Genomic DNA, 17,432 nt, shown 5'->3' on the forward strand with positions numbered 1-17,432 from the left:
TTTACAGAAGTTAGAAACATGGCGCGTACTTCAATGCGAGATGCTTTTAATAATTTCCACGATGAAATTCTGTCTCGAAATCTGGCAGAAAACCCAGAGAGATTTTGGTCATACATAAAGCACACCAGTGGCAAGACACAATCAATAATTTCACTGCGTGATAATAGCGTTGATGTCACTGATGACAGTGCCACTAAAGCAGAGTTATTAAACACGGTTTTCCAAAACTCCTTCACCAAAGAAGACGAAGTAAATATTCCTGAATTCCAATCAAGAACAACTGCCAAGATGAGAAACATAGAAGTAGATATCCTCGGTGTAACAGAGCAGCTTAAATCACTTAATAAAGGCAAGGCCTCTAGTCCAGATTGTATACCAGTCAGGTTCCTCTCAGAGTATGCTGATAAAATAGCTCCATATTTAGCAATTATATACGACCACTCGCTCACAGAAAGATATGTACCTAAAGACTGGAAAATTGCTCAAGTCACACCAATACCCAAAAAGGGAAGTAGGAGTAATCTGCTGAATTACAGAGCTATATCACTAATGTCGATTTGCAGTATGGTTTTAGAACATATACTGTATTCGAACATTATGAAGTACCTCGAAGGAAACGATTTATTGACACACAGTCAGCACGGATTCAGAAAATATCGTTCTTGTGAAACACAACTAGCTCTTTATACTCATGAAGTAATAAGTGCTACTGACAGGGGATGTGAAATTGATTCCATATTTTTAGATTTCCGGAAGCCTTTCGACACCATTCCTCACAAGCATCTTCTGATCAAACTGCCTGCCTACCTGCCTACGGAGTATCGTCTCAGTTGTACGACTGGATTTGTGATTTCTTGTCAGAAAGGTCATAGTTCATAGTAATAGACGGAAAGACAATGAGTAAAACAGAAGGAATATCCGGCATCCCCCAAGGAAGTGTTATAGGCCCTCTATTGTTCATGATCTATTTTAACGACATAGGAGACAATCTGAGTAGCCGTCTTAGATTGTTTGCAGATGATGCTGTCATTTGTCGTCTTGTAAAGTCATCAGATGATCAAAAAGACTTAGATAAGATATCTGCATGGTGCGAAAAGTGGTAATTGACCCTGAATAAAGAAAAGTGCGAAGTTATTCACTTGAGTACTAAAAGAAATCAGCTAAATTTTGATTATGCGATAAGTCATACAAATCTGAGGGCTGTAAATTCTACTAAACACTTAGAGATTACAATTATAAATATCCTAAATTGGAACGATCACATAGATAATATTGTGGGTAGAGCAAACCAAAGACTGCGATTCATTGGCAGAACACTTAGAATGTGCAACAGGTCTACCAAAGAGACTGCTTACACTATGCTTGTCCGCCCTATTCTGGAGTACTGCTGTGCGGTGTGGGATCCGCATCAGATGGGACTGACGGATGACATCGAAATAGTACAAAGAAGGGCAGCTCATTTTGTATTATTGTTAAGTAGGGGAGATAGTGCCACAGACATGATACGTGAATTGGAGTGGCAATCATTAAAACAAAGGCATTTTTCATTGCGAAGGGATCTTCTCATGAAATTTTATCATCAGTTTTCTCCTCCAATTGTGAAAACATTCTGTTGGCACCCACCTACATAGGGAGAATTAATCATCACAATAAAATAAGAGAAATCAGGGCTCGCCCGCAAAAATTTAAGTGCTCGTTTTTCTCGCGTGCTGTTCGAGAGAGGAACGGTAGAGGGACAGCATGAAGGTGGTTCATTGAACCCTCTGCCAGCCACTTTATTGTGAATAGCAGAGTAATCACATAGATGTAGATGTAGAGGTCTTGCTCATGAGGCTGTCAACATTTCAACACCTCTGGGGTTCGGTGGGTTCTTACTTTACTCCTATATTATTTATAGTTATTATACTAACCAAAGTGTGGTGTTAACCATTTCTCAATTTGACTCCAATTAAAGATTTGCTACAAAAGTAAGTGTAACTTCATACATGAAGTCTGGGTGATATTAAACATGGATAATCATACGGCTTGAACAGTGAGGTGACAAAAGTCATTGGATAGCGATATGCACATATACAGATGCTTCATTAAAGGTGTGAGGAAGGTCTACAACAAACCAACTCCACTACGCCTTGCCATGAGTGACAGTGTAGAATTCCTGCATATGTTCCCCCTATGTTCACTCCCTGAGTATGTGACAATTTAATTCATTCATGTGTAAGTCTATTGTAAAATAATAATATGTGTACTCAAATTATAAATTAATCCTGTACGTGTAAATGTAAATCCAATATCACTCTAAACAATGATTAAAGGATGAGTATACAAACAAATATATCTTGAAAAAAATTCCTGGTTAGGATCTTAATTTAGCACACAGTCTGAACTACTGGAAGTTTCATAACAACATACACATTACTGCAGAGTGAAAGATTTGTTCTGAGAGCTTTCAACATCACCCATGTATGCCTGCTATTGCCAATGTGTCACAACAAAGCACCAGTTCATTTTCAGTGTTCAAGAAGAGTGATGTAGATAAATTTACATCTATACTCTGCAAACCACTGTGAAGTACATGGCAGTGTAACAAAATTTCTTCTCATTCCATTACTTATGGATCGTGATAAGAATAATTGCTTCAGTGCCTCTGTGCTTACTGTAAATAGTCAACACTTGCTATGTGGTCCCCACCTACAGGAGTGCATGTAAGCTACTCTCTCAAATTCCTCACTTAATACTATTTTTTGAAACTTTGTAAGTAGCCATGAAAGGTAACTGGTGTCCATATTCAAGTACCTGTCAGTTCAGGTTTTGTAGCATCTCAGCAATGCTCTCATGTGGATCAAATGAACCTGACACTGATTGTGCTGCTCTTCTTTGTGTACCAATACATTCAGTATACCTTGTTAGGCCTCTTTGGTATGTGTCCAACACGAAAGAGCAATATTTTAGGATGGGTCACATGAGAGTTTGGTAAGCAATCTTACCAGCTGCTTTCCTAGCTGATCAGCTTATGAATTTTTATGATTTGGCTAAAATTATGATTTTGTGTTTTACAAATCGCAGAAAATTTTCCATTTCCAAATAAATTTTGCAAGTTTCCAATCGTTGCACAACTTCAAAATTTATCAAGATACCACGGAATATTTGTGCAGCTTGTTTCAGATAGTACTTGCTTACAGCCTAGTGCATCATTTGCAAAAGTCTGATGTACTGTTAATATTGTCATCCAGGCCATTAACACGCAGCATGAACGGTGAGAGTCCCAACATGCTTCCCTGGATCACGACTGAAGTTACCTCTATCTGTTCATGGTTCTCCACACAACACAACATACTGCATCTTTCAAACAAATTTCATGTGATTTCTCATCTGACTGCACTTCTGGCCCTGCAGCCAGAGACAGTGGTCATATGTGTGTAGGTTGCATTTGCACAAACGTGTGTGTATGTTGTCTATTTCAGAAGAAGGGCTTCTGGCCAAAAGTTTGTGTGTTTAATAGTCCTTTTGTTGTGCTTGTCTGCAATTCAACATCTCCACTATATGCTGAGTGGCAATCAATCCTTTCCATAATACTGTACTCTCATTAACAAGATTTGCCACTGTCTGCAGTAAAACACTTTTTGGAAGCCAAGAGATACTTCATCTATCTGACTGCCTTAATTCACAAGTTTCAGAATGTCTTGTCACAAAAATGCAAGATGGTTCCCACATGACCAATTTTTGTGAACTCCATGTTGGTTGGCAGATAGGAGTCGTTTTGTTTGAGATATCTCATTATGATTGAGCTCAGAATATATTCTATAGTTCTACTGTGGAAGGATTTCATGACAGCAGCTGGTAGTTTCGTGAGCTACTTCTGTTACCATTTTTGTACCTGGGTGTGATCTGTGCTTTCTTGCAAGCACTGACCAATGCATTTCTTTTATTGTTCAAGGTATATACAGTATCTTAAGAGAGCGGCTAAGTCATCATAAAATTCTGTATAGAATCTCAGATGGATTCCATCAGGCTCAGGAAATTTGTTCAGTATTGTTGTTGATGTTGTTGTTGTTGTTGTTGTGGTCTTCAGTCCTGAGACTGGTTTGATGCAGCTCTCCATGCTACTCTATCCTGTGCAAGCTTCATCATCTCCCAGTACCTACTGCAACCTACATCCTTCTGAATCTGCTTAGTGTATTCATCTCTTGGTCTCCCTCTACGACTTTTACCCTCCACGCTGCCCTCCAATACTAAATTGGTGATCCCTTGATGCCTTAGAACATGTCCTACCAACCGATCCCTTCTTCTAGTCAAGTTGTGCCACAAACTTCTCTTCTCCCCAATCCTATTCAACACCTCCTCATTAGTTATGTGACCTACCCATCTAATCTTCAGCATTCTTCTGTAGCACCACATTTCAAAAGCTTCTATTCTCTTCTTGCCCAAACTATTTATCGTCCATGTTTCACTTAGCAGTCTCTTAATGTCACTGACACTCGAATTGTAGTGGTTCAGGAACTGAAGTTGGGCTGGACTTTGTAATTTTTCTTTGTAAAGGAACAATTGAAACCTGAATTCAGCAATTCTTCTTTTGATTTGTTACCATAAATTTGTTTCCATGTCATGCACACGTATATGGACTCTAACGTTGATGTTACTGACAGTCTGTCTTCTTTGGGGTTTGTGAAACATTTCCCAATAAGGTTTCACTTCACTAACCATAGAAGGCTTTACGCATTGTCCTTTTGACCTGCAAAATTATTTCCTTTTGTATCCTTTGGTTTATACCTATTGTGTAGCAGTCCATGTTTCTTTTGAAGTTTCTTTACAGGCACTGTATACCATAGAAGAGACCTTCTGGACACAAATCTGCCCAGTGTTTGGCCAATAAAACTGGTTCACAGTGGAGTTTTTGCAGAAGCTGAAGTAGGCAATCTTCATAGATTCCAATGCACTGAACACGAATGTGATGATTAAAATTGTCTCCGAGCTCAAGGTTACAAGAAACTGGGACTTTATGTTTCACGTATATTGCTATCATAATCAATAGGATACATACATGAAATAAATTTAGGTAACTAATTCATTCAAGTCATTTCTTTGCCTTCCTCTTACCGGTAGTGCCTGGAGCATTTATTGGTGACATCCAGCAGAAATCAGCCAACATAGCAGCAGTCCACCATCCTGTGTACAGCTGTATCATGAAAGAAATGTACTGGTGTAACCATCGCTGTGCTCATCACCACATGCACCACAGTTACTGGCAACACAGTGAAGTGGTTGTAAAGGAAGTGCGTCGTCAGGGTCACAATGCAGCTAATGACCTTATAAGCATGAATGAGTTCATTCAAAAGGCCCCTGTAATTTTCGGCTCTCCTGTTTCCCAACAACTATGCTGTCACACAATGAAAGCAATGCCACACATTCAGCTGATCAGAGGTTAGAGTGGACTCAATGTGTGCGTGTCCCCAACAGCTGGCAAATCTGTGGACCAATGAATATCCACTTTGTGATCTTATCTGTGACGAGTCATGAACACCTCTTACACAACTACTGAGATGCTGCTCCATTTCTATACAGAGCCTTAATAAACACTGTCATTAGTCCCACGGTCGGCAAACAAATTTGTTTGGATCAATGGAGTTCTTTGGCAATATTTTTTTATCCAGGTATCAGAATTACCCATGGAGGCCATTTCCTCTGTAAGCAGTGTTTTTCTCTAACACAACTGTGCCACTTCCACAGGTAGCAGCAACCCCTACAGCATTAACTTTGAAACCTCCATACGTAGTGTTTTGAGAATTTCAGGGTAAGTTCTAGAAACACTTGGCTCTCCACCATCTCGAACACCCGATATTTTAACGACGAGGGTGAAAGAGCCTTTTTACTGCACTACACATATCTGTGTGTGTAGGAGCGACAGCTGTCACAAGAAGCCAGGAGCTGCGTCAGACGAGCGGCCCCAACAAGTGGTTACCAGCAGCGCCTTGGCATTTATATCAAAAAGTCAAAGAGTGTTGGTATAATGTTCCGTAGTTTGTAGTGTCATGAGGATTGTTACAGAGACAGATGAAGTGTGTATTGTATAGAGACTCTTACTTCATGTCTTGGCTCTGCATAAGGCAGCACTTATGTAACTATATGGGTGTTTGGTTGATTCTGACATTTATCTTGGAACCAATTGGCTTGCAGGAGCTTGTACAGAATAACTGTTACTTTGGGGATAAGAGTTGAAAAGATACTGTTGTTGGATTGAAAGATTCTATGAATACATGATTTATTTCAAGAATAGAGTGTTGATTAGTATTATTCCCTTTAACCTGATACAGTCTTCGGAGAAGAATTAAACAGTGAGAGTGACGTAGCTGGTGACCCAAAGAAGAGGATCGGCTGCATGCACAATGTATGAGTCAACTGGAAGAGACATGTTAGTCGTGCAACCCAACACAGCACTGTCTGTTGTTGTCCAAGAAAGCATTAGAACGTGGCAACCAAGTGACAGTACTTGAAGAAAAAGGGAAATTGTAAGCCAAAAACGGGAAGAAGATACTTGAGTTGCCATAGCAACTAGGCATAACAGACTGAGAAACTGTTTCAAGTAAATGTGTTGTGTCTGCTGAACCAAAGGAAGAAAGTTGCGAATGCAACACAATGTAAGACGGGAGAAGATAATAACGTCAAAAGAACGGAGGGAAGATTTCAACTTTTTGATTAAGAAGATTTGGTTGTGGGGAGGAAGCGATTCTCACACACTCAGTAACCAGCCACCGACGTCAACGCAGTAACCAGCCAACGACCCCGACGTAATAACTAGCCGCCGATGCCAACATAGTAACCCGCCAGCACTGCTGTCTGCAATGGCTGCCGTTCACCGCTGCTGACTTCTCGCCTGCTCGCTGACGCCGATGCCGCAACCAACATTCAATGGTGCCGGCGACCGTGCTATTCATCGGTGCCAATTCTACATCTGCTCACAGATGCAGCATAAAACTCTACGCCGGGTGAGCAAACAACAATAAGAAGAAGAAGAAGAGGAAACTGTTCAAAGACTACGGTACTGCAGCTAGTATATTTAGAGGTGAAGTTGTGTTAAATGATCACTAGGTTGAAAATCAATAGGGACATGGATAGCATTCAAAAAACAGGGGAAACTTCAGAACCAGCCAAGGCTATGACAGTGAGTATGGAGGTGCCAGACTGGTCTGAGGTAGAGAATTTACTTAAAGCCCAGAGAGCAGACTCAGCAGCTTTAAGAAAAGAACTAAGTGATAAAAATGCTTTTTTAAGAACAGAACTAAATGCTAAGTTAGGTGCTCAAAGAGTAGATTTAAATGCTTAAAATGTTTCTTTAAGACAAGAACTAAGCGCTCAAAGTCTTAAGTTAGATTCAGTAAATACACAATAAACATCAAATTAAATGCTCAAAGTGAGGTTTTAAGTAGCCAAAGGAAACCTTGAACAGTCAAGCAGCTAATATAGTTTTGTTAAAGACTGAATTTGACTCTAATAATAATAAAGCAGAAAATCTTAAATTAGATATAAAGAGTGAATTCACCGTTTTTTTGAATACTCACGTCGAACAACTATTTACTGAGCTTAACCAAGGACAGGATAAGCGATTTCAGGATTTAGCTAAAAAATTAGAATTTGACATCGAAGATAAATGTAATAATGTAGAAACGGGACTTTGTAACACTTTCATGCTGATGTGCTCACACTTGCTTTTATCCTTATATAAATTTATATGTACACGATGTATGAATTAATTTGTTCATTTTGCTGTATAATCAATTATGTATCTTATGTAAATATCGCTGAGTAATCATTGAGGGAATGTTAGGGAAACATTAGGTTTTTGCCAACGAATAAGTATCGTTGGAGTAGTGACGTCTCTGGATGCAGAAGGATGTTATGTCAGAGCGCATGCTACACAGAGAGAGGACTCTGGTGTGAGACTTGGTGAAGTGCGGATGCATGGATGGCGTGCCCTGTACTGGAGGAGTGACTGTTTAGCAGCACATATCAAGTGATGAGCGTGGGCAGTGGAAATATTGGCTGCAGCAACATCAAGAACCCGCAACGCAAATATCATTGCCAATAACTCCCGTGCTCACTAATTATCATGGAAAGGAGCCAGCAGCAGTATCGTCATCAGAAACTTCGTCACATTGAGAATGGACTGAAGTAAGATTGCTGCATCTCAGCTTATTGTCAACTACTTTTGTAACGGCATTACTCAGCTTTGTGGTATTTTGCGAGTGAATAATTACCACAGTTTAATCAAAACTGTTTACCGGTGATTCTCCTAAAATCAATCACCAAGTATGTTCCTGTCCTGTCCTATTGTTACAATAATCCGAGTACCGTTTATGAAAAATAAAAATTGCAGTGCCAATTAATTTTGCTTATGAACTAAATGATTCAGTTAAAGATTTGAACTTAAAACATTCAGTAATTTCAGTCTCACTAACTTTAAATTTGAACTTTAATCTGAGGCGATCTAATTGTTGCAAATAGCAAATCAACTAATCAAATTAAAATGATTCCTGGCACTATGAACAAAAGCACTAACTAGAATTAATGAGTGAGTGCAAATATCAGTGATTATTGTAATTTGTTGTTAGTAAAGTTCTGGCTCACATTTTGACTTGCAGCCGTGCTAAAGTATAATAATTACCTTTTGATACAGTAATTATCAATTTCTACTTCCCTGTTCAGAAGTCAATAGAGTTTCTTTTAATTATTTTTTGCCATTTTCCAAAATTCATATGAAAATAGTAGACGTTATTGTGAGGTAGCGCCATGTCACTTACAACAGTAAGTACCCATTAATCTAAGTGTTATCTTGTATGTTTTCAAAATTTCAGCTCTATTAGTTAATGATATTTCGAGTGCAAAATATTTTCTTTCTCGCTTTATTACGTAAATGTTTCAGTTGCTTTTGCTAACATGCATGCAGCCCTCTGTCGCCGCGCGTTTTCAAGTAATTCATGACATTGACTGTTCGGCTCATTAATTCACCTACTGAACAGAAATTTTGCCCAACTGGGCTGGCGATCATATTTCTTTTAGCTATAATTATTTCAGGAACTCTTATTATTCTGTTCCGATCCAAGTGGTACCCCTTCTCGTTGGCACAGTACGTGAATGATAACACAAACCTTCCGAACAACCATACTAAATTTTACAGTAATTAAGTAAGTGGAATAAGTTGTCCTGGAAGGCATCTTGTTAACCTCCCCCTCATTTATCAACTTTATGTTGAATCTTTGGAATAATAGCCTTTTCAAAATTTTATTCCAATTGTTTAGGCACATGTTTATACGGTCATATATTTCTAACATTGTCGATAGAAGGGAAGGTGGACGTTAACGTGGCAATGCTGGTGACAGGACAATTCTTAATCTTGGGATTGTCTCCTGAGCCGAATTTGCACATTGTTGCGAACGAAGTGTCGTCCACATAGTGCACCGCAAGTGAAGAGATGAAATCACGTAGGACAGAATATTAAGAATTACTGTAATTAACAGAGTTCATAATGGAGAACGTTAAGAATGGGGATTTGGAAGACGTTAGCGAGAATCAGGCGATTAAACAAAGGGTCCCACAGGAGGCGGTATCCATTGTTGAAGGCCGGGTGGCAAGCTTTACAGACGCTGCCGTGGGAACGCAAACACTATCAGAAATGGAATATCAGGCTACTTTTGTTTCTTTAAAAAATGAAAAGAGAAAATTTGTGGACCAGTGTTATTATTCTAAACTGGAGTCAGAGTTCTTCTAAATGCTCCAGCCCAGAGCAGTGATACAGCACTACTGCCTCTTTGTTTTGTTTCTGAACATGTAAATTTTTCAACTTACTTTAGTTGCTCTTTTGACTTGTATACTCATTTTTACTATGACTGTCTCATGTTCACTGATACCAATTATAATGTGAACATCTTCAAAGAAGTTGGATTTATTTTTTGATGTTACATCTAATACATTTCCATCGTGTGTGGGCTCCCACACTATTTGTTCAATGTAGTTTTAAGAGAAGGCATCAGTTATTGTTTGCAGAATGCCTTGTCATGCACAACACTTACAATACTGTAATTATAACAAGTAATTATTGTATGATTTAAGTTTCTTCCATTGTTGATGGTGTGACTGAGGGAACATATGTATTAACAAAGTGAAGTTTTCTTGATAGTTGTCGGATACACATGGGGTTGAGCACGGTAGTCGATAGCAGGAACCACCTATAAATTCATACCCATATATTATAACGAGTCTTATTCCAACAATATCATATATGACCCAATTTCTACCTAAGTGATATTTTGGTTTCTTGTTTACTGTGACCATGTTATGCATCAAAATCACATTTTAATGAAACAAATATTCATCTACAAGCAGTTTTATTAAGAATAAGACTTTTAAGCAAACTTGATTGAACTGTTACCTGTTGATTATATTTTAACAAATCAGCTCCTTGGACTAACAGTTATTGTAAGTCAATGTACAAAATTCAAACACTTATAAACTCAATGGCTGACAGCCCTGTAATTCCTCCATAATGAACATGAAGGTGTGTGACGCAATGTGGCGGAACACTTACATTTGAGTTAATATACAGCAGAAGTTGGAGCAAGTGGCCAAGGCTACATATAAGATTCATGTGGAAGAGTAAATACAAGGTTATAATAAATGACTGAAGCCATTTCATAAATTCACTGTTGCTGGATTAATTCGCATATTGTCACAAAACTCAACACTCACACAGAAAAACGTAAAAAGTTTTGTACTGTAGTATCCGCACTTCAGATACTTGCCACAAGAATGCAACAGTGAGCAGTTAGGCAAGATGTTAACAAGTGCTGAGAAAGCATATGTTGTGCTTGAAATGCATTCACATCAGTCTGCCGTAATAGTGCAACAACATTTCAGAATGAAGTTCAACCACGATCCCCCAACTGCCAACTGCATTCAGCAATCATATGCAGAGTTTAAAGCTTCAGGATGCCTGTGTGAGGGGAAACCAACAGGTTGGCTTGCAATGTGTGAAGAAACGGTTGTCTGCGTGCTGGCAAATTTTGCATGTAGCCCACAGAAGTTGACAAACAGAGCAAGCAGGGAGCCGAACATACTACAACCGCCGATTGGATGAGCTTAAGGAAACGAGTGAAGCTGGGCCTTAATGCTTGCAATTACTACAAGCCCTGACTCACGAGACAAAGCAGAGACTTTGAATTTTCGGCACAGTTGAAAAGTTTTTGGAAGAGGATAGGTGATGAAGCAAAATTGTTTGTGAATTGCACAAAAATAGGCTTAATCTGTGAATCTGTGGGTGAAATTCACATTCAAGTTTCACCAAAAGTTAATTTGTTCTGTGCAGTGTCATGGTTTAAAGTTTACAGTCGCTTTTTCATCTTTGAAAAGACTGTTACAAAATGTGTATCTAGACATGCTGGAAAATTATCTCACACCACAGCTGGAGACCAACAGTGTGGACGTCATCTACTGACAAGATTGTGCTCCATCCCACCTGCATCATGATGTTTGTGGATTCTTACACAGCAAATTGAGAAACTGATGGATTGGTTGTGGTGGGGTTGATGGCCAGCAATTTATGTCAAGGCCTCCATGCTCTCCCGGAAGAACCCAGTTATGGACCTGATATCTGCGGAGTCACTAGAGGGAATGTATGGAACACTTGTAATATCTCAGAAATCGTTTTTGAGTTGTGTGTGTGCAAAGCCCTGTGACAGTACGTCAAAAAATATAGCTACAGAAAATCTGTGAAATCACTTCAATCATATATAATAACCTTGTATTATAAATAAAAGCTGTTTATTACTTACTTTGCCAACAAAACCTGGTCTATTTGCCTTCTACATAACCAGTAATGCTGTCATGTTTTTTCATTTATCACCCACAGCTTTTATGAATATTTTAAGTTAATTTATGAATATAAGGGAGTCAATGAGATGCTTCAACATATCTTTTCTCTGTGGGTGAGGGGGCAGAACATATCTAAAGAATTACAGAAGATACACAACTACAGCCTGGCCTTTGTCTATTGTAGCATTTTTGTGTAACCATGCCATAACAATGCCATATTGCCAGACTAATGCATTGATAAATTTCTTTGTCTTCTTAATACTTACATATCTTCCACTGGGACTAAGTAGAAAACTTTCCTCAACTACTCTTGCATAATATCTGTGCAAGTGGCAGAGCAGTAAGCATTACAACTCCAATCTCAAACACTTACTTTATAGAGTCCATCAAAAAAGAATTTGGGCAAAATGCCTAAAATTTTTATCACACACTGAGGAGGAAGAATCTAAATTACACTAATTCACTCTCTTGCGTAGACCCACACAATCACTCTACCCCACAGGCCTTAACACCAATGAAAGGTGAAAGGTGCTATACATGATATTAAAACATACGTAAAACCACAGAAGAGCTAAAAGAAAGGCACACGGAGATGGGTAAATGAGTAAAGTGTGGCACACAGTGATCTGTATGCAACAAGCACCACACATTGGAGAGCCCTCTCACCAGAGCAAGAAGCCATGCATTACAGGGCTGTGGCCTACACAAAGATGAGTAAGAAGGACGTCGTGACTGAAAGGAAGTACACTATGGCCGCATAGTGGGCTTAACTAAATGCAGCTTCTACTTTGTTTCCCATCAACTCGTAACTCCATATTTCAACATCAAGGTATGCAGGGAGATAGGACACTGAAATAACCAAGAATCGCTACACACTTCCTTGGCTGCTACAACCACAATACCCATGTGTCCTTGTACCCAAAGGAAAGACACTTCTTTTCCCACCTGTTGAATGAGGATGTCCTGTATATTCTGGACTACGTTGTCCACTGGGTACAAACGCTGTAGAGAATGAAGGGTACTCAGAGAATCAGAACAGACAAGGAATTTAGTCTCATCTGCTCCAGTGCCCACAATATCACACACAGTTCTTCGTTGAATATAGTAAAGTCTTCAGCCAGTTGGACCTTGAGGACACGATCTGGGAAAACAACAGAGCAATCAACTGAGTCCTCCTGTTTTGACCCACCCATAAAGTCAGCTGTAGAATTGAGGTGCTCAGTTAAAAGATGAGAAAATAAAGTATTAAAGCCATATGCAGCCGTGGAATCTCTCCTGTATTGCACTAAATCTAAAATCATCCTGCACTTCTGCAGTAACCAATGTGATGGTCAGTAAAAACACTGGATTTGGGACTGTACATGCTCCATATGAAGTGACTCCATCACACGCTGCATGCAGATTCCAAATAGCACTGTTGCTTATGACAATTGAAGAAAAAGCATTTCAGAAGTGGATGAGCACCCTTAGAACAGAAGGTGAAGTCGGAGCTGCGAGGAACCTAGAAGCCTGATACACCTTGAGGAGCTGCCGCCACACGGTGAGTGATGTTTCTACAGCCTGCGAATGGTGCTGATCCTGTAAGCACCTGTGGCCTGCCTAATCCCCTCATGTTGGGTGGTGTCAGTGATCATCAGGTAAGATATGACCTGTACATTGCGCAGCAATAGTCTTGCCGTGAACACACAAAAGCTCCATAAAACTGGAGCAGACATGCCCTGTCTGCTCCCCAAGACCTGTGGCTAAGGCACTTTATGATATTCGGTGCCTTCTGAGTTCTTGCTTTCAGGTCTCTCAGGTGCGGTAACCACGACAGCAAAAATAAGGCCCAGAATCCTCGCTGAGTCTTTAAAATGTAGAACTGAGTCCCTCATAAGCCAGGTAAATTAAAAATATGACAAGCATGATTAAAACAAACACGCACACACATTTCTCTGCAGAAAACTGAAAAACATCTTTGCAGCCTGCTCCTCTAACCTCTGCACTATAAGTTGCATTTGACGGGTCACTGTTGCAAAACTGGAGGAGAAACAGAAAACAGTAAAACCATCCACATATAAGGAGCACTGTACAGGACTCCTTACCATATTCGTGATACTGTTTATGGAAAAGAAATTAACACGTGAAACACTGCCCTGAGGAACACCATTTTCCTGCTCAAAACGATCTCACAGCACTTCCCCAACCCGGGATCTAAAAAAGCACTTAGACCAGAAAGACCATATGAAGAGCGGGAGGTGGCCATGAAAGCCTCATTGATGGAGTCACTCGAGAATACTTTACTATAAAAAACACATTCTGGCCAGTAGCATGTGTTCTGTTACTGTAAATTCTACCACTCTGAATAAGTCTAGAATCAGGAGGACTGGTTACAAAAGCCCTCTTACTTGAATGGGTGTTGGTAGCTACCAGGGCCCTGCTCTTTCTGCTGGGAAGGGAGGAAGAGAAAATTTCGAATGATCCATCCCAGTCCTATGAGCAGCTACGGAAATAAAAGTCTACCCAGACAGAGCCCTGTGTACCTAGATAAGCCTTATGCGACATAGGTGTGGCACGCTCCCCAAAGGTTGCCTGCTAATAACTGTTCCATCTCAACAGCCAAGCATCTCATGAGCACGCAGCAGACCTTGAGATTGAGGGTTTTTTTATGGAGGTTTTTACCATCGTTGCAATACAGGCGATAAAGCCAGGATCCCCATTCCCTGTGACACTCAACATTCTACCAATGCACCACCAGAGCTTATGGTGACAGACGACTGCTGGCCCTTACCATTCCTCGGTTCAGGAACCTTGCGATCGCGAATGAATGCTGAGCCACTGATGGCAACACACATAGATACCCTGCTCTTCAATTCATGGGGCAACACCATGCTTTTAACACAGAACAAGTGTGCTCTGAAGCTACTGCAAGGTCTTGGTAATGAGCTACTACTCAGTTACAGTAGATCCATACCTCCAGTGATTGATGTAGGATCACAACACTTCAGTGCAGCAAAATGTCCAAACAGATCTGTTTTATTGATGAAATAGTAAAGTAGTGGTGGCTTACCAAACCACTGGCAATACTGTACAAGTATTTCCCATGAGTCCTGCGTATAATAAAATTGTATTTCATTAAATATTCTGCCAAATCACATATGAACAACACGCAAAAGTTGATATTTGATGATACGCAAGTGCTAATATTTTTGGTGTGCTATATCTCCCAGTAATGCATTAACTCATATGTGAGAAGATGGAATAAGATGAAATGGAATGCTGTGAGTCTAAGAAATTCATCTTCAAGTGATCTATTGAAGGAGCCATCCACTATTTCATAACCATAAATCTGACTAGTCCACAGACGCATTCTGAATGCTGATACACATATTGGTCAACACATTAAAGTAACTAGCAACAAACTGATTCATATGAGCTTCAAAATCTCTCAGACAATCATAACAACAACATCCTCATTCTCCAGATAATGAACAAGTGGGTTACAAACTATGTATAATTATGAACAGTAACTTATTAACCTTTACTCATTGTTACAAATATCATAAGTTATATCTTAATTTGGAAAAAAAACCTCACCTAGTTCAAATCAGAAATAGAACTAAAGCTTTTACAGGTCCAGCCAAAATGTCCCAAATCTGACAGTTTTTAAGAGACCCTCTTGAATTTCACTGTTGTTTACTAAAATTTGAACATCACAAAGGAAAACGTAAATCAGGATTGTTGGGCAGAGCAAATCCCATCCTCCCAAATATGAGGTTGGAGTTTTAACAACTGCACTGCTTCATTTGGTTGGTCCCTGTTGTGGCTGAAGTCTAGACCAGGCCCAGTGGCAGTCGCAGGAGTGCTTATCTGCTGCTTATAAGTTGAAACCGTGTCAGTTCCGCATAGCCAATAGGATGATTCTGTAACATAACTGATGAGAGGTGAACAGAGACAATGTATTTCTAGTGCCAAAAATAAAACCATTTTCGAGTTTCGAGAGAAATTTTTTGTGATTATGGCAGCGAGTGCTATAAAGTGGACTGATTTAAGTGATTTCATTCTGCACAGTGACGTCGTCCATTTGTGAATGTCTTGTGGGGTCAATTGCAGAAACACAAAAATGTATCAAATGTGGTGGTGAAATGACTCACTAAAATTCGAACATCACAAAGTAACGAAGAGAAAAGCAAATATGTGCATTATATACAACAAAGTGGACTCCAAATAAAGGGTGACAACATTACAACTATAAAAACAATAGTTCATCAAAGAATAAACAGTCATGTCCTACACAATAACACTCATTGCTTCTTCATTATGATATTTAATCTGCTTGCAATTGCAAATCCACAAAACTCCTTCTGCTCTCACACACACAATTTTGCATGAAAGTTTTGAGGTTCTATGCCACATCATGATATGCATCTTGGAGAGATGTAGTGGATGAATTCAGAGAGTAGCTACACTGCATAGTACTACTCGATATTATTGGCAATATAGTTTGCTACACCATTCTGATGCCTAGTGTTTCCATTATTTTTTAAGAGTGATTTCTTGTCTATTGAACATTAATTAAATGTTATATTGGTCTTTATTCAGTTGCATACACATTCTGATGTATTTAAGAAAAGGAACAGGCATGCAAACACTTATTATGAGTGAAGTTATCACTGTACCATTTAGATGTTTGGAATAATTCTGAAGTTTGACTCACCAGCCTACGACACAATAGTGGTGCTGCTCGTCCAGGACTACATTTTTTCTTCTGCAAGACTTCAACAGTTGAGCAAATAGTGTTAGTGAGTGCTACTTTTACCTCTTCTTGGATAATATTTCTCATTTCTAACTTCATTGCTTCTCGCATTTGTTCTTGGAATTTCTCAATCTCTTTCCTGGATAAAACTTGGACTAGACATTATACAGTTCACAATTTGTTTATCACTTATAAGAAGTTCTATTATAATAACTAACTCATAAATGGGTTACAGCAGAAATGCATAAACAAAAATGTTATTTTTGTTCATTACTTAAATCCTTTAACCACTCTCTTCATCAGTTATTCTATTATATACAACACACTCACCGAAACACTGTCTTTCTGTCATTCGAAAGAGGCAGCAGTTCTCTAGAGTTGTGGAGCACTGGACTATAAACCATCGCAGAAACATTGTTTGCAACGCAATTTCTAGTTTTCCTTTCCTTCTGTACAGTCATCAGCACAATTTGCTCTATTTTCTCATTGAGGTTACTTTCAATCTGGTCACAGCACCTCTTCACAATGGGACTGAAAAAGTATGCCATAGTCACATTTATTTTTGTAAATAAATGATCTTAAAAGTTAAACTGTTTTTGAAATATAGCAGTACATAAATTCCTTATTCAACAACTTTATGAAACTTCCTGGCAGATTAAAACTGTGTGCCCGACCGAGACTTGAACTTGGGACCTTTGCCTTTCGTGGGCAAGTGCTCTACCATCTGAGCTACCGAAGCACGACTCACGCCCGGTACTCACAGCTTTACTTCTGCCAGTATCTCGTCTCCTACCTTCCAAACTTTACAGAAGCTCTCCTGCGAACCTTGCAGAACTCT

At 39.3% G+C, this 17,432-nt stretch overlaps 1 protein-coding gene across 5 annotated transcripts in view; it reads right to left on the reverse strand.

The window, feature by feature from the left end:
* LOC124716797 (kinesin-like protein KIF22) overlaps positions 1-17,432 on the reverse strand; it is a 331,625-nt gene that overhangs the window by 49,614 nt on the left and 264,579 nt on the right. For all 5 annotated transcript variants that reach the window (XM_047243381.1, XM_047243349.1, XM_047243365.1 and 2 more), the window contains 2 exons: positions 16,925-17,125; positions 16,556-16,733 (listed from right to left, as the gene is read on the reverse strand). In XM_047243381.1, the coding sequence (XP_047099337.1) occupies positions 16,556-16,733; positions 16,925-17,125 (379 nt within the window). The remainder of the gene's footprint in view (positions 1-16,555; positions 16,734-16,924; positions 17,126-17,432) is intronic.

Source organism: Schistocerca piceifrons, chromosome 1, assembly GCF_021461385.2.
Source record: "Schistocerca piceifrons isolate TAMUIC-IGC-003096 chromosome 1, iqSchPice1.1, whole genome shotgun sequence".
In the NCBI taxonomy this organism is placed as follows: Eukaryota; Metazoa; Arthropoda; class Insecta; order Orthoptera; family Acrididae; genus Schistocerca; species Schistocerca piceifrons.